Raw genomic sequence first — 12,770 nt, forward strand, 5'->3', positions numbered from 1 at the left:
TGCAGAGAGTCAGTGTGTGTGTGTGAATGTGTGTCTGAGTCAAATAAAAGGTAAAGGAGATGTTAAAAGCAAATGGTTAATATTCCACCACTACCAGGAAGTCATTCACATATCTTTGTCGTGTTTTTCGTATTTGTCCTCACTGACAACCTGTTCAATAACACACACACCCACACACCCACACACACACACACACACACACACACACACACCCACACACACACACACACACACACATTTCAGGGAAACATAAAACCACTGGAGCAAATTATTATGTGTTTCCTAAGTGTAATAATGACATTCACATATTAACAAACTCAGTGGGATAAACCAGAATAAAAAATAAAACAAGATAAAATATAATCATTTCATAGTACATGATACAAAGTACTATAATCAGGATTTCAGCTCTCTGAACTGGGAAGCTGAACATAGACCAATCCAGCTGAATCCCATTTGTTGACAAAAAATAATCGAAACGCTGTTAATGATCCTTTAAAAAATTGCACCACATATCCATGGTCACAGCTGAAACCTGCTGAAATGCTGAGATCCTACAGCTTCCACTCTCAAACTGTCAAGACATCTGTCTGGAAAATGAAATTTCCATCCATTGCTTTGTTAATTACTTAATTTATTACTCTGAGCATATGAAGCAGTTATAGAGCAAATGAAAATGAATCGTATTTAAAGGAGTTGAACGGCTGTGGTCTCTGAGACCTGAAACAGATGTAACGCGTCACTTTGATTTGCAGATTTTTTAAACATTTCATCAGTTCAAAATCAGGTTGAGAAGCAATTCCCATAACATCAGGAAAAATATCCAGGAGACTAAATGTAATGTATATTTGTATGTTAGGTATGTTGCATGTGCTGTAACGCTGGTGCAGGGGCTTCCAGACCATGAACATAAAACATAAAAGCCTTTTCAGGAAACTGTTAACTGTCAGATACTGCTGCTAAACACTGTCCTCTTTTGGCTGCAACTTGTAACAGCCTCCATGATGCCATTGTCTTACATGAATATGTGTGACGGTGTAAGTTTTGAAGTTCATCAGTAACGCTCACTCACACTCGATGAGACAGGTCATACAGAAAATGGGTTTATTTGTAACACAGCAGTATTTTGTTTGTTGTCTTTACATCACATACACATTTCCCCATGCATTCTGCATCGAGTCATTTCGTCTTCACCGTCTTTAAAATCTACCTGTGTAACTGTAAAGGTACAGAATGAATCATCAGAGGTTGGACTTTTTTTAGCCTTTTTTTATTTTTATGTTCGCACTGATCATCATTATTTCACAGAGACTGTCTACATCAAAGTTTCTTTACACCCCAAAAAACAAACCAAAGAAACCTACCATCAAATAAGAATCAAGTTTACTCGCAGAACAAACGATACTGTCGGACAAAACCTTTGCCTCATCACCTCAAACTGTGGTGCAAACCCTGCCTCTTGAGGGCATAGAGAAATAAATCTGCAAATCATTCTATATACCATGATAAATATATGTGACTCTAAACTAGCTCAAAGAAAGTCAATGTGAAGTCATGACGAAATATAAGGCCACAAAACCCAAATGATAAAACTCATGATTAAACATGTTGAATATAAACAATGCATTGATAGGTTGGAGTGAATATACAGTATGTTGCACTGTCACTGGTGAGTGAGTAGCAGTACCCACGTATGGCACACACAAATCATTTTTATTCACAGAAATCGGTGGATTCTGCTGGTATCAGGGGCGACGTAGTGACGCGTCTCCCGTTCAGAGGTGAGTCGTGGACGTGCTGATGAATCTCCAAAAACTACAACACCCACGTATCAATCTGTTTACCCTGCTTTCTGTCGTATATATATGCTGACACGTCACAGAAAATAAAGGAAAATCCATGTCAAATAAATTACAGTACAGCCATTTATAGATTAATCGACAATATTCACATTCAGTAACACAGAGTTATCAGCGACAGAATCACCAAACATTACCTGCTCCCTCGATATGCAAGTCGGAGACAAAAACACACAAAGCGAGAGCAACCTGAAGCAGTTTGAGTGACTCACATGGACAAAAACAAGACGGCAGACGAGCAGCATCTATGCTGGTCTTGTGTGTCTTGTGTTTCTGTGCGGGTCAACCGATACACTGCTTTCACATTAACAGACCATGAAGCTGACTGCGCAGTTTTAAGCACAAAGTAATAAGCAGGAAGTGGCGACAGAGTTGTTTTTTGCAAACAGCACCAGAACACAATCAGGCTAGTTTGAGGAAATATAACAAACAGCGTCAACATCCATGCAGCTCAGAGGATGAAAAAGGTACGCAACAATGCAAGCGACATTTACCACGGTGCATGCAGGTCAGGCGGTCGAGACTGTGCAGCGCATTTGTAAATTTAAAAAGGGGCGGCTTCAGCGCTTCGGGATCTCACGCGCGGATTATAGAAAGATGCCACAGATATCAAAAGGTTTTAAAAATGAGGCAGTAAGAGGACTGTTGTTGTGTGTCTGAGCCGCTTGCAAGAACACATACATTTCACATGAACACACGTTATCTGAGCATCAAAGTGCCTCGGAGTTGCTCGTAAAATTAAAAGTAAGCGCAATTTGAATCATGGTGGCGTGAATCTGCCGGCTGTGATTGTTCTCATGGCTCCCACAGGAGAAGAAGGAAAAAAACACACAGGAAGTGCAAACGACACAGAAAAGTGCTTTGCATGGACGACTGACAGCAACAAAAAAAGTCATATTTGATTCATTGTCGACTCAGTGGAGTCACACACATGCCTGGGTACGGCACCTAGAGATGAACACACAGTACACTGCATCTAAGGACAAGAGGTGAACACAGGAAGAGCAAGTGTCTGCTGTGATTGCTTACGGTTAGTGTTCTTGTGAGTGCACGTGTGAGTGTGTGTGTGTGAGTGGTGAAATACAGAGTATGTGAGAATCTGTTTGCAATGAGAGCTGAAAACTATTGGAAACCTCAACAGACTGAAAACGAAAGCTGAAAATCTCCCCCAGACCCTGAATCTTTCTTTGCACCGATCAACCAAAACCCTTGTTCCTGACCCACAGCCCCATTCTCAAAAAGAAAAATCAATTTAAAGGTGGATGGGTGCAGCTGCCAGCTGCTGTTTCCAGTTGTCTTCTTATTTCTTGTTCTTGAGTTGATTGGCCAGCCAATCAAGACCCTCATAGAGCCCGTCACCGCTGGTGGCGCAGGTGGCTTGGATGTACCAGTTACGGTGGCGCAGGGAGTGTAAGCCCAGCTTGTCTGTGAGCTCAGCAGCGTTCATGGCGTTTGGTAAATCCTGTCAGAGAGGTGAGAGGTCAGCGAGGAGAAAGTGCTGCCCTCAATCTGAGAGGATTAGTGATAAAACTATGTGTGACCCTGAAGACAAGAATGAATGCATGTATGCATTTACTGCCGATAAATCATTTACCAGACATTAAACATCTCATGATAACGTAAGAGCTCTCTCAGTTAGTGTTTTGTTGATTCCTTGTAGAGCTGTCTGCGCTATTTTCCTAAAGAATCAATTCTGTGGGAAACACTGTGTAAAGTCAATTATTACCTCCTCTGCTATTTGTCTGTTTACCAAGATTATACAAAAAACTACTGAACCAATTTGATTGAACACATTAACTTTTGTGGCAAATCCAGAATTGTATTTATCACTTTCTTTAACATTATGACCAATTTCCAAGAGAATGATTTATGGATCTTGATGAAAAATTCATTTTTCCACGACAGTTACGAAAACTTCTATGTTTCCACGACAGTTACGAAAACTTCTATGTTTCCATTGTTTCTATGTTAAAGGGGACATAGCATGCAAATTCCACTTTGTTAGTGCTTCTACAGGTTAATGTGGGTATCTGGCATGTCTACCAACCCAAAAACTCTGGGGAAAAAACACTCGCGCGTTTTGTTATAGTTCCTCTAAGTCAGAAACGTCATGCTTGAGCGACTCGATTGCGCTTCCTGGGTATTGTGTCGTAACAAGGAACTGGAAGTCTCCCTACATGGTCTTGGCCCCCCGTCCCCCCACACTCGTTACTTCCGGGTTTACACCGGAGGCTGCGAGGCAGCGCAGCGCCGTTCCCAAGCACGCAGCCGGGCTGTTCACACGGGACGAGCATTTCTCCGCTGGTCAGCTCGCGATTCACTCACATGTGGCATTTGTCTGGATCGTTGGGACTGGGAGGCTGCAGCAGCTGCTCGGGAGCGACCGCTCGCTCTCCCGTGCGTGAGCTGGAATTTGTGTCAGCGCCACACAGCCAACAGTGTGGAAGACTTCCGCAGTGTTCAGCGCTACTGTAACCCCCGAACCCCGACATTCAACGGGTACAACAACAAGCGGAGAAAGCAGAATCGTGGGCTGACCTTATATATACAGTCTATGGGGCTGACCAGCGCGGAGAAATGCACGTCCCGTGTGAACAGCCAGGCGGCTGCGGTGAGAACGGCGCTGCGCTGCCTCGCAGCGGTCTTCCACACAGCCAACAGTGTGGAAGACTTCCGCAGTGTTCAGCTCTACTGTACGCCCAGTAGTTACGCCGGTTACAGTAGTTACGCCGGTACAGTAGTTACGCCGGTTACAGTAGTTACGCCGGGTTACAGTAGTTACGCCGGTTACAGTAGTTACGCCGGTACACCGGACGCGAGCGCCGCTGGAGGCAGCGCAGCCGTTCTCCCACGCAGCCGCCTGGCTGTTCACACGGGACGAGCATTTCTCCGCGCTGGTCAGCCCCATAGACTGTATATATAAGGTCAGCCCCGGATTCTGCTTTCTCCGCTTGTTGTTGTACCCGTTGAATGTCGGGGTTCGGGGTAAATGATGGTCTTCATAGCCCCCCCCTCTTTCTCTCTCTGTCTGTCTGCTTGTGTGCTTGTAGTGGATGGGCAGAGGGGACATTTAATTATGTGATTGGGAAAATTAAAACTCCAGGACAACAGAAGGGAATACAAAGTATGGGATGCATATTTGATAATTTATATCATATAAAATATGTAATTTATATCGTTTAAAATCATGGGGGGGGGAGGGGGGAGCTGGCTCATTAGCATTTAAAGGAACAGGCACTCAAAACAGGTCACTCAGTGGAGGGCTGTTTTATACAGGGTAAAAAGGGTGCTGTTTTATATGATCCTTGTGGTATTTTGACCAAAGTATGTTACAGACATTTCATTAAGACCCCAAGGAACCATATCAACTTGTGGTAAAATGGGCATGCTATGTCCCCTTTAAAATGTACTACTTTTCAGCAAAATGCTGTTATGCAAAGATCAGTCACACAAAGAAGTTGAATTGTATTGCAAAGATTAAAACAGAAGAAAGTTTTTAGGGGTTGATCGACTGCTACAAGCCTGTTGTATATACTGTATATGTGTATGTACATGCAGAACAGTAACGATTTCTTGCCTGTTTATTGGCAAAAACAAGGAGCACTGCATCCCTGAGCTCGTCCTCAGCAAGCATCCTCATCAGCTCCTCTCGTGCTTCGTTCACGCGCTCTCTGTCGTTACTGTCCACCACAAAGATTAGACCTGAAACAGCAAAAACACACATAGATAAATATTTCCTTAAGAAGTAGAGGGTCTAACACCATCGAGGCCAGTGTTAGCCTCTGATTAGCTCTGCTCACCCTGTGTGTTTTGAAAATAGTGTCTCCAGAGGGGGCGAATCTTGTCTTGCCCACCCACGTCCCACACAGTGAAGCTGATGTTCTTGTACTCCACCGTCTCCACGTTAAACCCTGGAAACAGGAGCAAGTTCACGCAACATGTAAAGCAAACACAGGTGTCTACCATAAATGTACATTTTACCATTGTGTTCCCCTACCGATGGTTGGGATTGTGGTGACGATTTCACCCAACTTGAGCTTGTAGAGGATTGTTGTTTTCCCTGCAGCATCGAGCCCCACCATCAAGATCCTCATCTCCTTCTTACCGATGAGGCTCTTCAGCAAATTCCCAAAAATGTTTCCCATGATTCAGATAAGGATTTCAAACTTCAGAGAGCAGCTGCAGTCGTGATGCTGAATGCCAGTGTCAGTTGACGAAGGGGGATGAGTTACGAAGGAAGGCTGAAAGAGAGAAACAGAGGAAGAAACTGTTTAGTGATACTTGGAAGTAATCAAATGAATGACAAAATTATAAACACATTTAAACAAAAACAGAATCCCTAGTCTGTAAGGCCTTTGTTAAGTCACAGAGGCAGAAGTGCTCCGGCCAGCCCCCTCCCACCTTTCTAAATGACGGCTCCATAAAATCTCACCTCTACATGCATTCTCAAAGACAGGTGGAAAGCTATGCTAATTGCCCACAGTCATCATAACAGAGAGGGGGAATGAGATGCATGTCAGTACCATGACCCCCAGGCTACAGCGCAATCTGTTCAGATTGTTTTCTTTCCTTCCCCCTCCTTCAAATGTTAGCCTGAAACAACGCCAAGCCCTCAGAGCACATATTAAAAATGTCCTATATTACCAGACCTAAAAACACGTTCAGTGAATCTGCCTAACACAAAGTCCGCTGATCTAGTCCAGAGAAAGAGACAAAAGGAGACTACATTTCACCCTGTAGTTCACATGATGCTGAGCAGCACTCGTGAACATGGTAGAATGCTGTGTGGTGTCTAAATATTGCACTTCAAGCAGTGTCAAGTCAAATTTATCTCAAATCACAAACTGGCCTCAGTGGAATTTACAATCTGATCAACATGCAACATCTTCCGTGCAGCATGGTGGTGGGGTGGTTAGCTCTGTCACCTCACAACAAGAAGGTTTGAATCCCGGGTTAGGGTCTTTGTCTGTGGAGTTTGCATGTTCTCCCCATGTGCGTGGGTCCAGCTTCCTCTCACAGTCAAAAGACATGAAGATCAGGGTTAAAGGTTAAGGAGAGACTGTAAATTGACTGTAGGTATGAAAGTGAGAGTCAAGGTCTGTTTATCTCTGTATGTTGGCCCTGCGATACACTGGCGACCTATCCAGGGTGTACCCTCTACCCTGCCTCTCGCCCAATGTCAGCTGGGATTGGATCCAGCTCCCCCTGCAACCCTCAAGGGGAAGAGGTGCAGATATTGGATGGTTGCAAGAGAGTTACAAACAACTGAGAGAAACACAAGATGGCTCATTCTGTCAGGACGGGCACATGCAATAGATGCCATATAAATAAATCATAGGAAACAGAATGACAATATTAGGGAATAAAGTGCAGACATACGTAAAAACATGGACGGCCAACATTGAGGTGCATGTTGATCACACTGTGTTTTCTGATGTATCCAATGTAGATGACAGTGTTGCTATCTATTTGTCTGTGTCTATCTCCAGCCTGATGAACCTTCAGACAGAAGCAGGAGCTCAAACAAGGTGAAGACAGAGGATGTGATGTGAGTCTCATCATCCCTGTCCATGGTGCTGAAGAGGATCCACTCACTGACAGCAGCTCCCCCAACACACTGGGTTTAAACAGTGTAACTCTGTGATGGGGATGTTATCAGACAGCTCGGCCTGTGATGACATCCATTCATCCAGCCCCCGGGGACTCCGGCCGGTTCACGTTAGCCGGCGGTGCTGCGGTGCGTAACGACACCGCTAACCTGCCGCTGTTAGCCGTGTCGGCCCCGCACACTGCCCCGCTACTGCGGGAAAAAAAATGTTAATCGCTTATTTTAGCGCATAATCTTGATTATGTCTATTAACACATTTCTGTCCGCGTTAGCTGCAACCGCTGAATCGATGAGACGTGACGGTAGCTAGCAGCGAGCATCCATCCCACACATCCATCCACAGCGGGCAGCCCGCTGCCACAGAGCCGAGCCCTGCTGCCTCAGCCTGGGGGACACCGAGGACACGCGACCGCCACAGGCGGAACACACACGCTAAACACACACTGTTGTTTTATCGGCCACAGGAACATACGTGTATATGATCGGTTCGATGGAGGTAGGGTCCTCACTTACCTTCGCTGAGAGGTCCTCTACTAAACGGCTCACGAGACTTTCCGGGGAACGACTCAGCAGCACACGAGATCTCGCGAGAGTAGATGTCAAAACCGAACCTGAAATTTGCGTTTTTTTTGTTTTGTTTTGTTTTTGAAGGGACGATTGAATAACCAGATATATTTCACTCATTTCTGTTATTTTACTTTCAGCTCAGACCTGGTTTCTTTTAAGAAGTATATAATTTTATTTTAAAAATAGTGTGTGACTGAGGTCTGATTGAGAGAAATTAATGATTTCAAATCTTTGTCAACCGATCCAAAACTCAAATACTGCCTTTCAGATGTTCCTTTTCACTGATTACTTAAAAAAGGGTTAAACTAGAGAACTGATAAAGTTACCAGCAAATAAACCCATTCAAAAAGCCCCTCCACACAATTTAAATGATCGTGGTCTTCATGATTGAAACCGTTGTTGCTGACAGGACTGTGATTTGTGAAATGACTCGGTCCTACAACCTCTGATAAATTACACAAAATCTGTACATATAAGGCATAGTCACTTATTTGCATTTACAAATCCAAGAGCAAGGAAGTAATTTATATCATCATTCACACAGGGGTCTAATAATCAGAACAAGTCACACCTGTGTGTGTGTGTGTGTGTGTGTGTGTGTGTGTGTGTGTGTTTACAAGGCTTTAAAACTTTGCTCTTGTCTACACATTAAGCAACGTGTGTCCTCACACAAAATGCCACTGTACACCTCCCCCAGGGCTGGAACATTCTCTTGGGGCATAACAACATTACAACATTTTAAAGTCACTTTCAAAGTTTAAAACTATCTTTTCAGTAATGTGAAATTCATCAAAACATTTGCAGGACAGCAATGCTGAGTGACATCAGAGGCTTCACTCACTGACACTCAGCGAACTATCTGAGGTGGGTTTCCAAGAGACAAACAAAAGCCACAAGCTTACCAAATTATACCGACTTTGTGTGTATGCAAGGAGTATTAAAGGTTCAGTGTGTAGAATGTAGTCACATCTAGTGGTGGTGTGTCATGTTGCAGCTGACCCCTCACCTCACCCTCCCCTTCCAAACATGAAAGAGAACCTGTGGTAGCCTTCAGTTCTCATTCAAATTCAAAAGGGGTTTAGTTTGTCCAGTTTGGACGACTGTAAAAAACATTAATTACCTTGTTTTGAGTCGAATTTGAATGTCGGAGCTTACAGACACTTGGATGACACTACAGGAGCAGCATGGAGGCCGTTTTATTGGATTTGACTGCAACGCTTTTTACTCTTGAAACTCCAGAAGTGTTTTGTGGACTCAAACACTTCACCCACCCCTCCATCGGCATAGTGGTGAGTAGATAAATGAGTGAATTTTCATTTTTCGGTGAACTACCCCTTTAAAAAGCAGGTTTCCACACAAGGGAAGCCGCCTCCTCCTCATCCACAGTCAGGAGCTGTGGGCTTACGGCAGAGACGTGGCGTGTGCAGCAGACTGTGACAGCTCTGACAGGCTGCAGGAACACACACAGGACACCACCAACAGCGCCCCCCAGCGCCTCTGCACGCACACAGCGCCGCTTCCGCTTCCCTTGGCCTGATGGGATGCTGCTGGCGGAATGTGTGAGGCGGGCTCTGTGTGTGAGAGAGAGAGAGAGAGAGAGAGAGAGAGAGAGAGAGACCCAGGTGGTGGGACAACGTCCACAGACCGCCAGTCCTTATCTCCACTATTATAACACATCAGCATTAGGCTGCTGCTGAGCCATTTTGGACAGACCGAGGGCCGGCGGGTTGACTGTGACGCTCGGCTTCTCTCTCTCTCTGACAGAAGAAGAAGAAGAAGAGGAAGAAGAAGAAGAAGACGCGGAAGTTGTTGATTATGGCTTCTTCTCTTTTGCAGAAGTTCACAATGAAGAGCAGCGTGTTGCTGCTGCTGCTGCTGCTGCTGCTCACAGCTTTCACCTGTGGAGAAGACAACACAGCCGAGGAGCTTCAGGTGGAGACCCTGGTGAGAGACACACACACACACACACTGCAGCTGTAACACAACAACACACACTGCTGAATCAATGTACCGCTCTCTAACGGTCTCACCCTTCTTGTGATCCAAAGGTGAAACCAGAAACTTGCTCTGTACTTTCCACAATGGGAGACACGCTGCAGATCCACTACACGGTAAGACACTTATTACACTGTTTCACTGCACAACCAAAATGTGTGTGTCTGTGCAAAGATCGGTGGATGTGAGGGAGTCTGCTGATGACGATCACAGTTGTTATCAATGTGGCACCGTCTGCACGAGCCATGTGGACACAGTGTGTTAGTTCATCCACACACTGGAGTGGGAATAATACACAGATCTGTGGTCACGTAAGCAGCTGATTGAGCAGGACACACACACACACACACACACACACACACAGATTTGTGTGTTGTTAATGCGAGAGCTTCACTTGGTTTTACGGAGTCGATCGTCTCTGCTTATACTATGGAGCGATGGGGCGGCGCAACACGTCAGCAGTAAAAGTGTAGTGTGTGTGTGTCTGTGTCCATGGATCACACTGGAGGCTCGTGGTTTCCACTCATCACCCACGTTGATCTTCAGGAATTTAACAGTTTTTCTGATGTGGATTTTAGCAACACAATGTGTTATAACAAGCCATTTGCTCTGTGGCCTCGTGTAATTAAAATACACTTTTAAATTAAAATGTGCCTCCCATGTGCTATTATTATATTAGAACCCTGGAGCTAATACTTTCCAGTCTTTAAAAACAATCAAAACGTATGTAGAACTTCTAGAATGATTTCCTGAATCCTTAACAACATCCTTAACAACAAATTACTTTTTCAGAATTACTGATATGATGAAAAAGTGTTTTCTGCTCCAGGTGGTAAATTCATCAAGAGCTAGGCCGACTGTGCATCTATTTATATAATTTCTAATACAAAACACGTGGACACAGAGATTGTCAAATTAAAAGAAACTGAGCTGTCATATATTTTTGAGTGTCTTTCAGTGAAGTCATCATCTCATGCCTCTTCTCTGTTCAGGGGAAGCTGATGGATGGAAAGGTGATCGACTCGTCTCTGTCCCGGGACCCTCTTGTTGTCGAGCTGGGGAAGAGGACAGTTATTCCCGGTGAATTAACATTTTCTAGTTTTGTCTGCGTGTGTGTTGCTTGATCACTGACTGACTCTGTGACATTTGATAGATAAGTGCAGCCTGTGGTGAGGTAGGAAATGTTCTGGCTGTGCTGATTGACTCTCTCTGTGTGGTTTTCTTATCAGGTCTGGAACAAAGCCTTGTCGGCGTGTGTGAAGGGTAAGTGCAAAAGTAAAAGTCCATCGGAAGAAAAGCTAAACAGTGGCTTCAATCCACAAAAATACCAAAGTGAATGGTTTTGTGATAGAATCTGAAAAAATGCTTCATCTGTGACTGTGTTTTGTTTATTATCATTTCATTCAGGCAAAAAATCAAGACCACTATTCCACCTCACCTTGCGTATGGAAAGAAAGGTTACCCTCCTACAATCCCAGGTACTGAACACACACACACATGCACACACAAATCAGAGCACACTGAGTTAGATCTACTCTACTACACATACTACAGCACAGGTCTGTTAATGTTGAAATCACCATCACAACTTGAATAAGAATATTTTTATATACATATACATAGTATTATGGCACATGTATACAGTCTCCTATTGAACAATCTGATTGGTGTTGAGTGCAATAATACTTTGCATTGCAGTGTATATTTGTAGAAAGTCCCCATTACACATTTTTGCACTTCACTGTGCAGCTTAAGAACACTAAAGGTTTTTATAAATGTGTTTATTTTATATCTGTTTGTTGTAAAAAATATTTATTTACAAGCTAATATAAACTATGTCTAGATTCATCCTGTAAATATATATTGGTGACCTTTTATTTCCTTTAAATGTTATATTTTACTTTTTTAAAAGTATACATTTCCTGTCATTTATTAACAGGTAAACTGACAACTTAAAAAGAAAAGCTTAAATAAATTAGTGGTGAAACAACAACAAAATATAGTTACTTTCATACAGGCTAGAGTGGTCACTGAAAGCTTTTCATGAGTATTAGAATTATGTGAATCCTATGTTATGGCCTTCACAGTCATATCAACGTATCAACCTCTTTTGACAAAACAATAAGTTCAACCTCAATCTGTCCAAGGTGATGCTGTTCTTGAGTTCGAGGTGGAGGTGATTTCTCTAACGCAGCAGACGCCGTGGCAGAAAATGATCAATGACGTGTTCCCCCTGGTGTGTCTGTTCCTGGTGCCCACTCTGCTCGGCCTGGTGGGACTTTACCTCTACCAGAAGGCCAACGCCCAGAAGCCCGGCAAGAAGAAGGCCAAGGACAAGAAGATGAAGAAGAAATGAGGACGAGGCACAGAACTATTTAAATAAATTTTTTAAATTGTATTTATTGTTCTCTGTGTTTTATTACGTATTAACACATGTCATATTTACAGACAGGTGTTATGAGTATGGGTTATGTGTAACATTTGTCCGCACTGACTGAAACTGCAGATTCATGGAGGTTCAGAACATGAAGCTGATGGTTGCCGTGTCATGTTGTGTTTAACAGGAACGAGCAGATGCCACAAACCCAGTAAATATGTGCAACTCTTCATTAAAAGCTAAAACATTACACAACTATTACAAATGAATTAGATCTTGTAAATGGTGATTGCATTTTCAGTAACAGTTAAACTGCATATTACACGACTGATTAAATGTTCATGTAGAAAAATAAGTGCAAGGG

At 43.6% G+C, this 12,770-nt stretch overlaps 2 protein-coding genes across 3 annotated transcripts; one reads left to right on the forward strand and one right to left on the reverse strand.

Annotated features, from left to right (window-relative positions):
• Positions 1–1,090: 1,090 nt before the first annotated feature.
• LOC118104722 (ADP-ribosylation factor 3) lies at positions 1,091–8,086 on the reverse strand. Of its 2 annotated transcripts, none has more exons than XM_035151802.2 (5): positions 7,981–8,086; positions 5,857–6,100; positions 5,660–5,770; positions 5,437–5,561; positions 1,091–3,321 (listed from the first exon to the last, which is right to left on the reverse strand). In XM_035151802.2, the coding sequence occupies exons 2-5, from the start codon at positions 6,002–6,004 to the stop codon at positions 3,160–3,162; spliced, it is 546 nt and encodes a 181-aa protein (XP_035007693.1). In that variant the 5' UTR covers positions 6,005–6,100; positions 7,981–8,086; the 3' UTR covers positions 1,091–3,159. The 2 variants fall into 2 exon arrangements, with proteins under 2 accessions (XP_035007693.1, XP_035007694.1); XM_035151803.2 differs by lacking the exon at positions 7,981–8,086 and adding an exon at positions 7,239–7,365.
• A 1,495-nt stretch (positions 8,087–9,581) lies between these two features.
• On the forward strand, positions 9,582–12,427 carry fkbp11 (FKBP prolyl isomerase 11). The gene is made up of 6 exons (XM_035151801.2): positions 9,582–9,978; positions 10,083–10,145; positions 11,022–11,109; positions 11,259–11,292; positions 11,437–11,507; positions 12,177–12,427. Exons 1-6 carry the CDS (start codon positions 9,850–9,852, stop codon positions 12,383–12,385), a joined length of 594 nt encoding a protein of 197 aa, XP_035007692.1. The 5' UTR covers positions 9,582–9,849; the 3' UTR covers positions 12,386–12,427.
• Positions 12,428–12,770: the final 343 nt, after the last annotated feature.

The sequence above is a fragment of the Hippoglossus stenolepis genome, chromosome 3 (genome assembly GCF_022539355.2).
Source record: "Hippoglossus stenolepis isolate QCI-W04-F060 chromosome 3, HSTE1.2, whole genome shotgun sequence".
Taxonomy (NCBI): domain Eukaryota; kingdom Metazoa; phylum Chordata; class Actinopteri; order Pleuronectiformes; family Pleuronectidae; genus Hippoglossus; species Hippoglossus stenolepis.

Coding starts and splice junctions, on each gene's coding strand:
- LOC118104722 (XM_035151802.2), bottom strand. CDS start 6,004: ATGGGAAACATTTTTGGGAATTTGCTGAAGAGCCTCATCGGTAAGAAG. Junction 5,562..5,659: donor CTATTTTCAAAACACACAGG/GTGAGCAGAGCT, acceptor TTGCTGTTTCAG/GTCTAATCTTTGTGGTGGAC. Junction 3,322..5,436: donor TTGTTTTTGCCAATAAACAG/GCAAGAAATCGT, acceptor CCTCTCTGACAG/GATTTACCAAACGCCATGAA.
- fkbp11 (XM_035151801.2), top strand. CDS start 9,850: ATGGCTTCTTCTCTTTTGCAGAAGTTCACAATGAAGAGCAGCGTGTTG. Junction 10,146..11,021: donor CGCTGCAGATCCACTACACG/GTAAGACACTTA, acceptor TTCTCTGTTCAG/GGGAAGCTGATGGATGGAAA. Junction 11,110..11,258: donor GAAGAGGACAGTTATTCCCG/GTGAATTAACAT, acceptor TTTTCTTATCAG/GTCTGGAACAAAGCCTTGTC.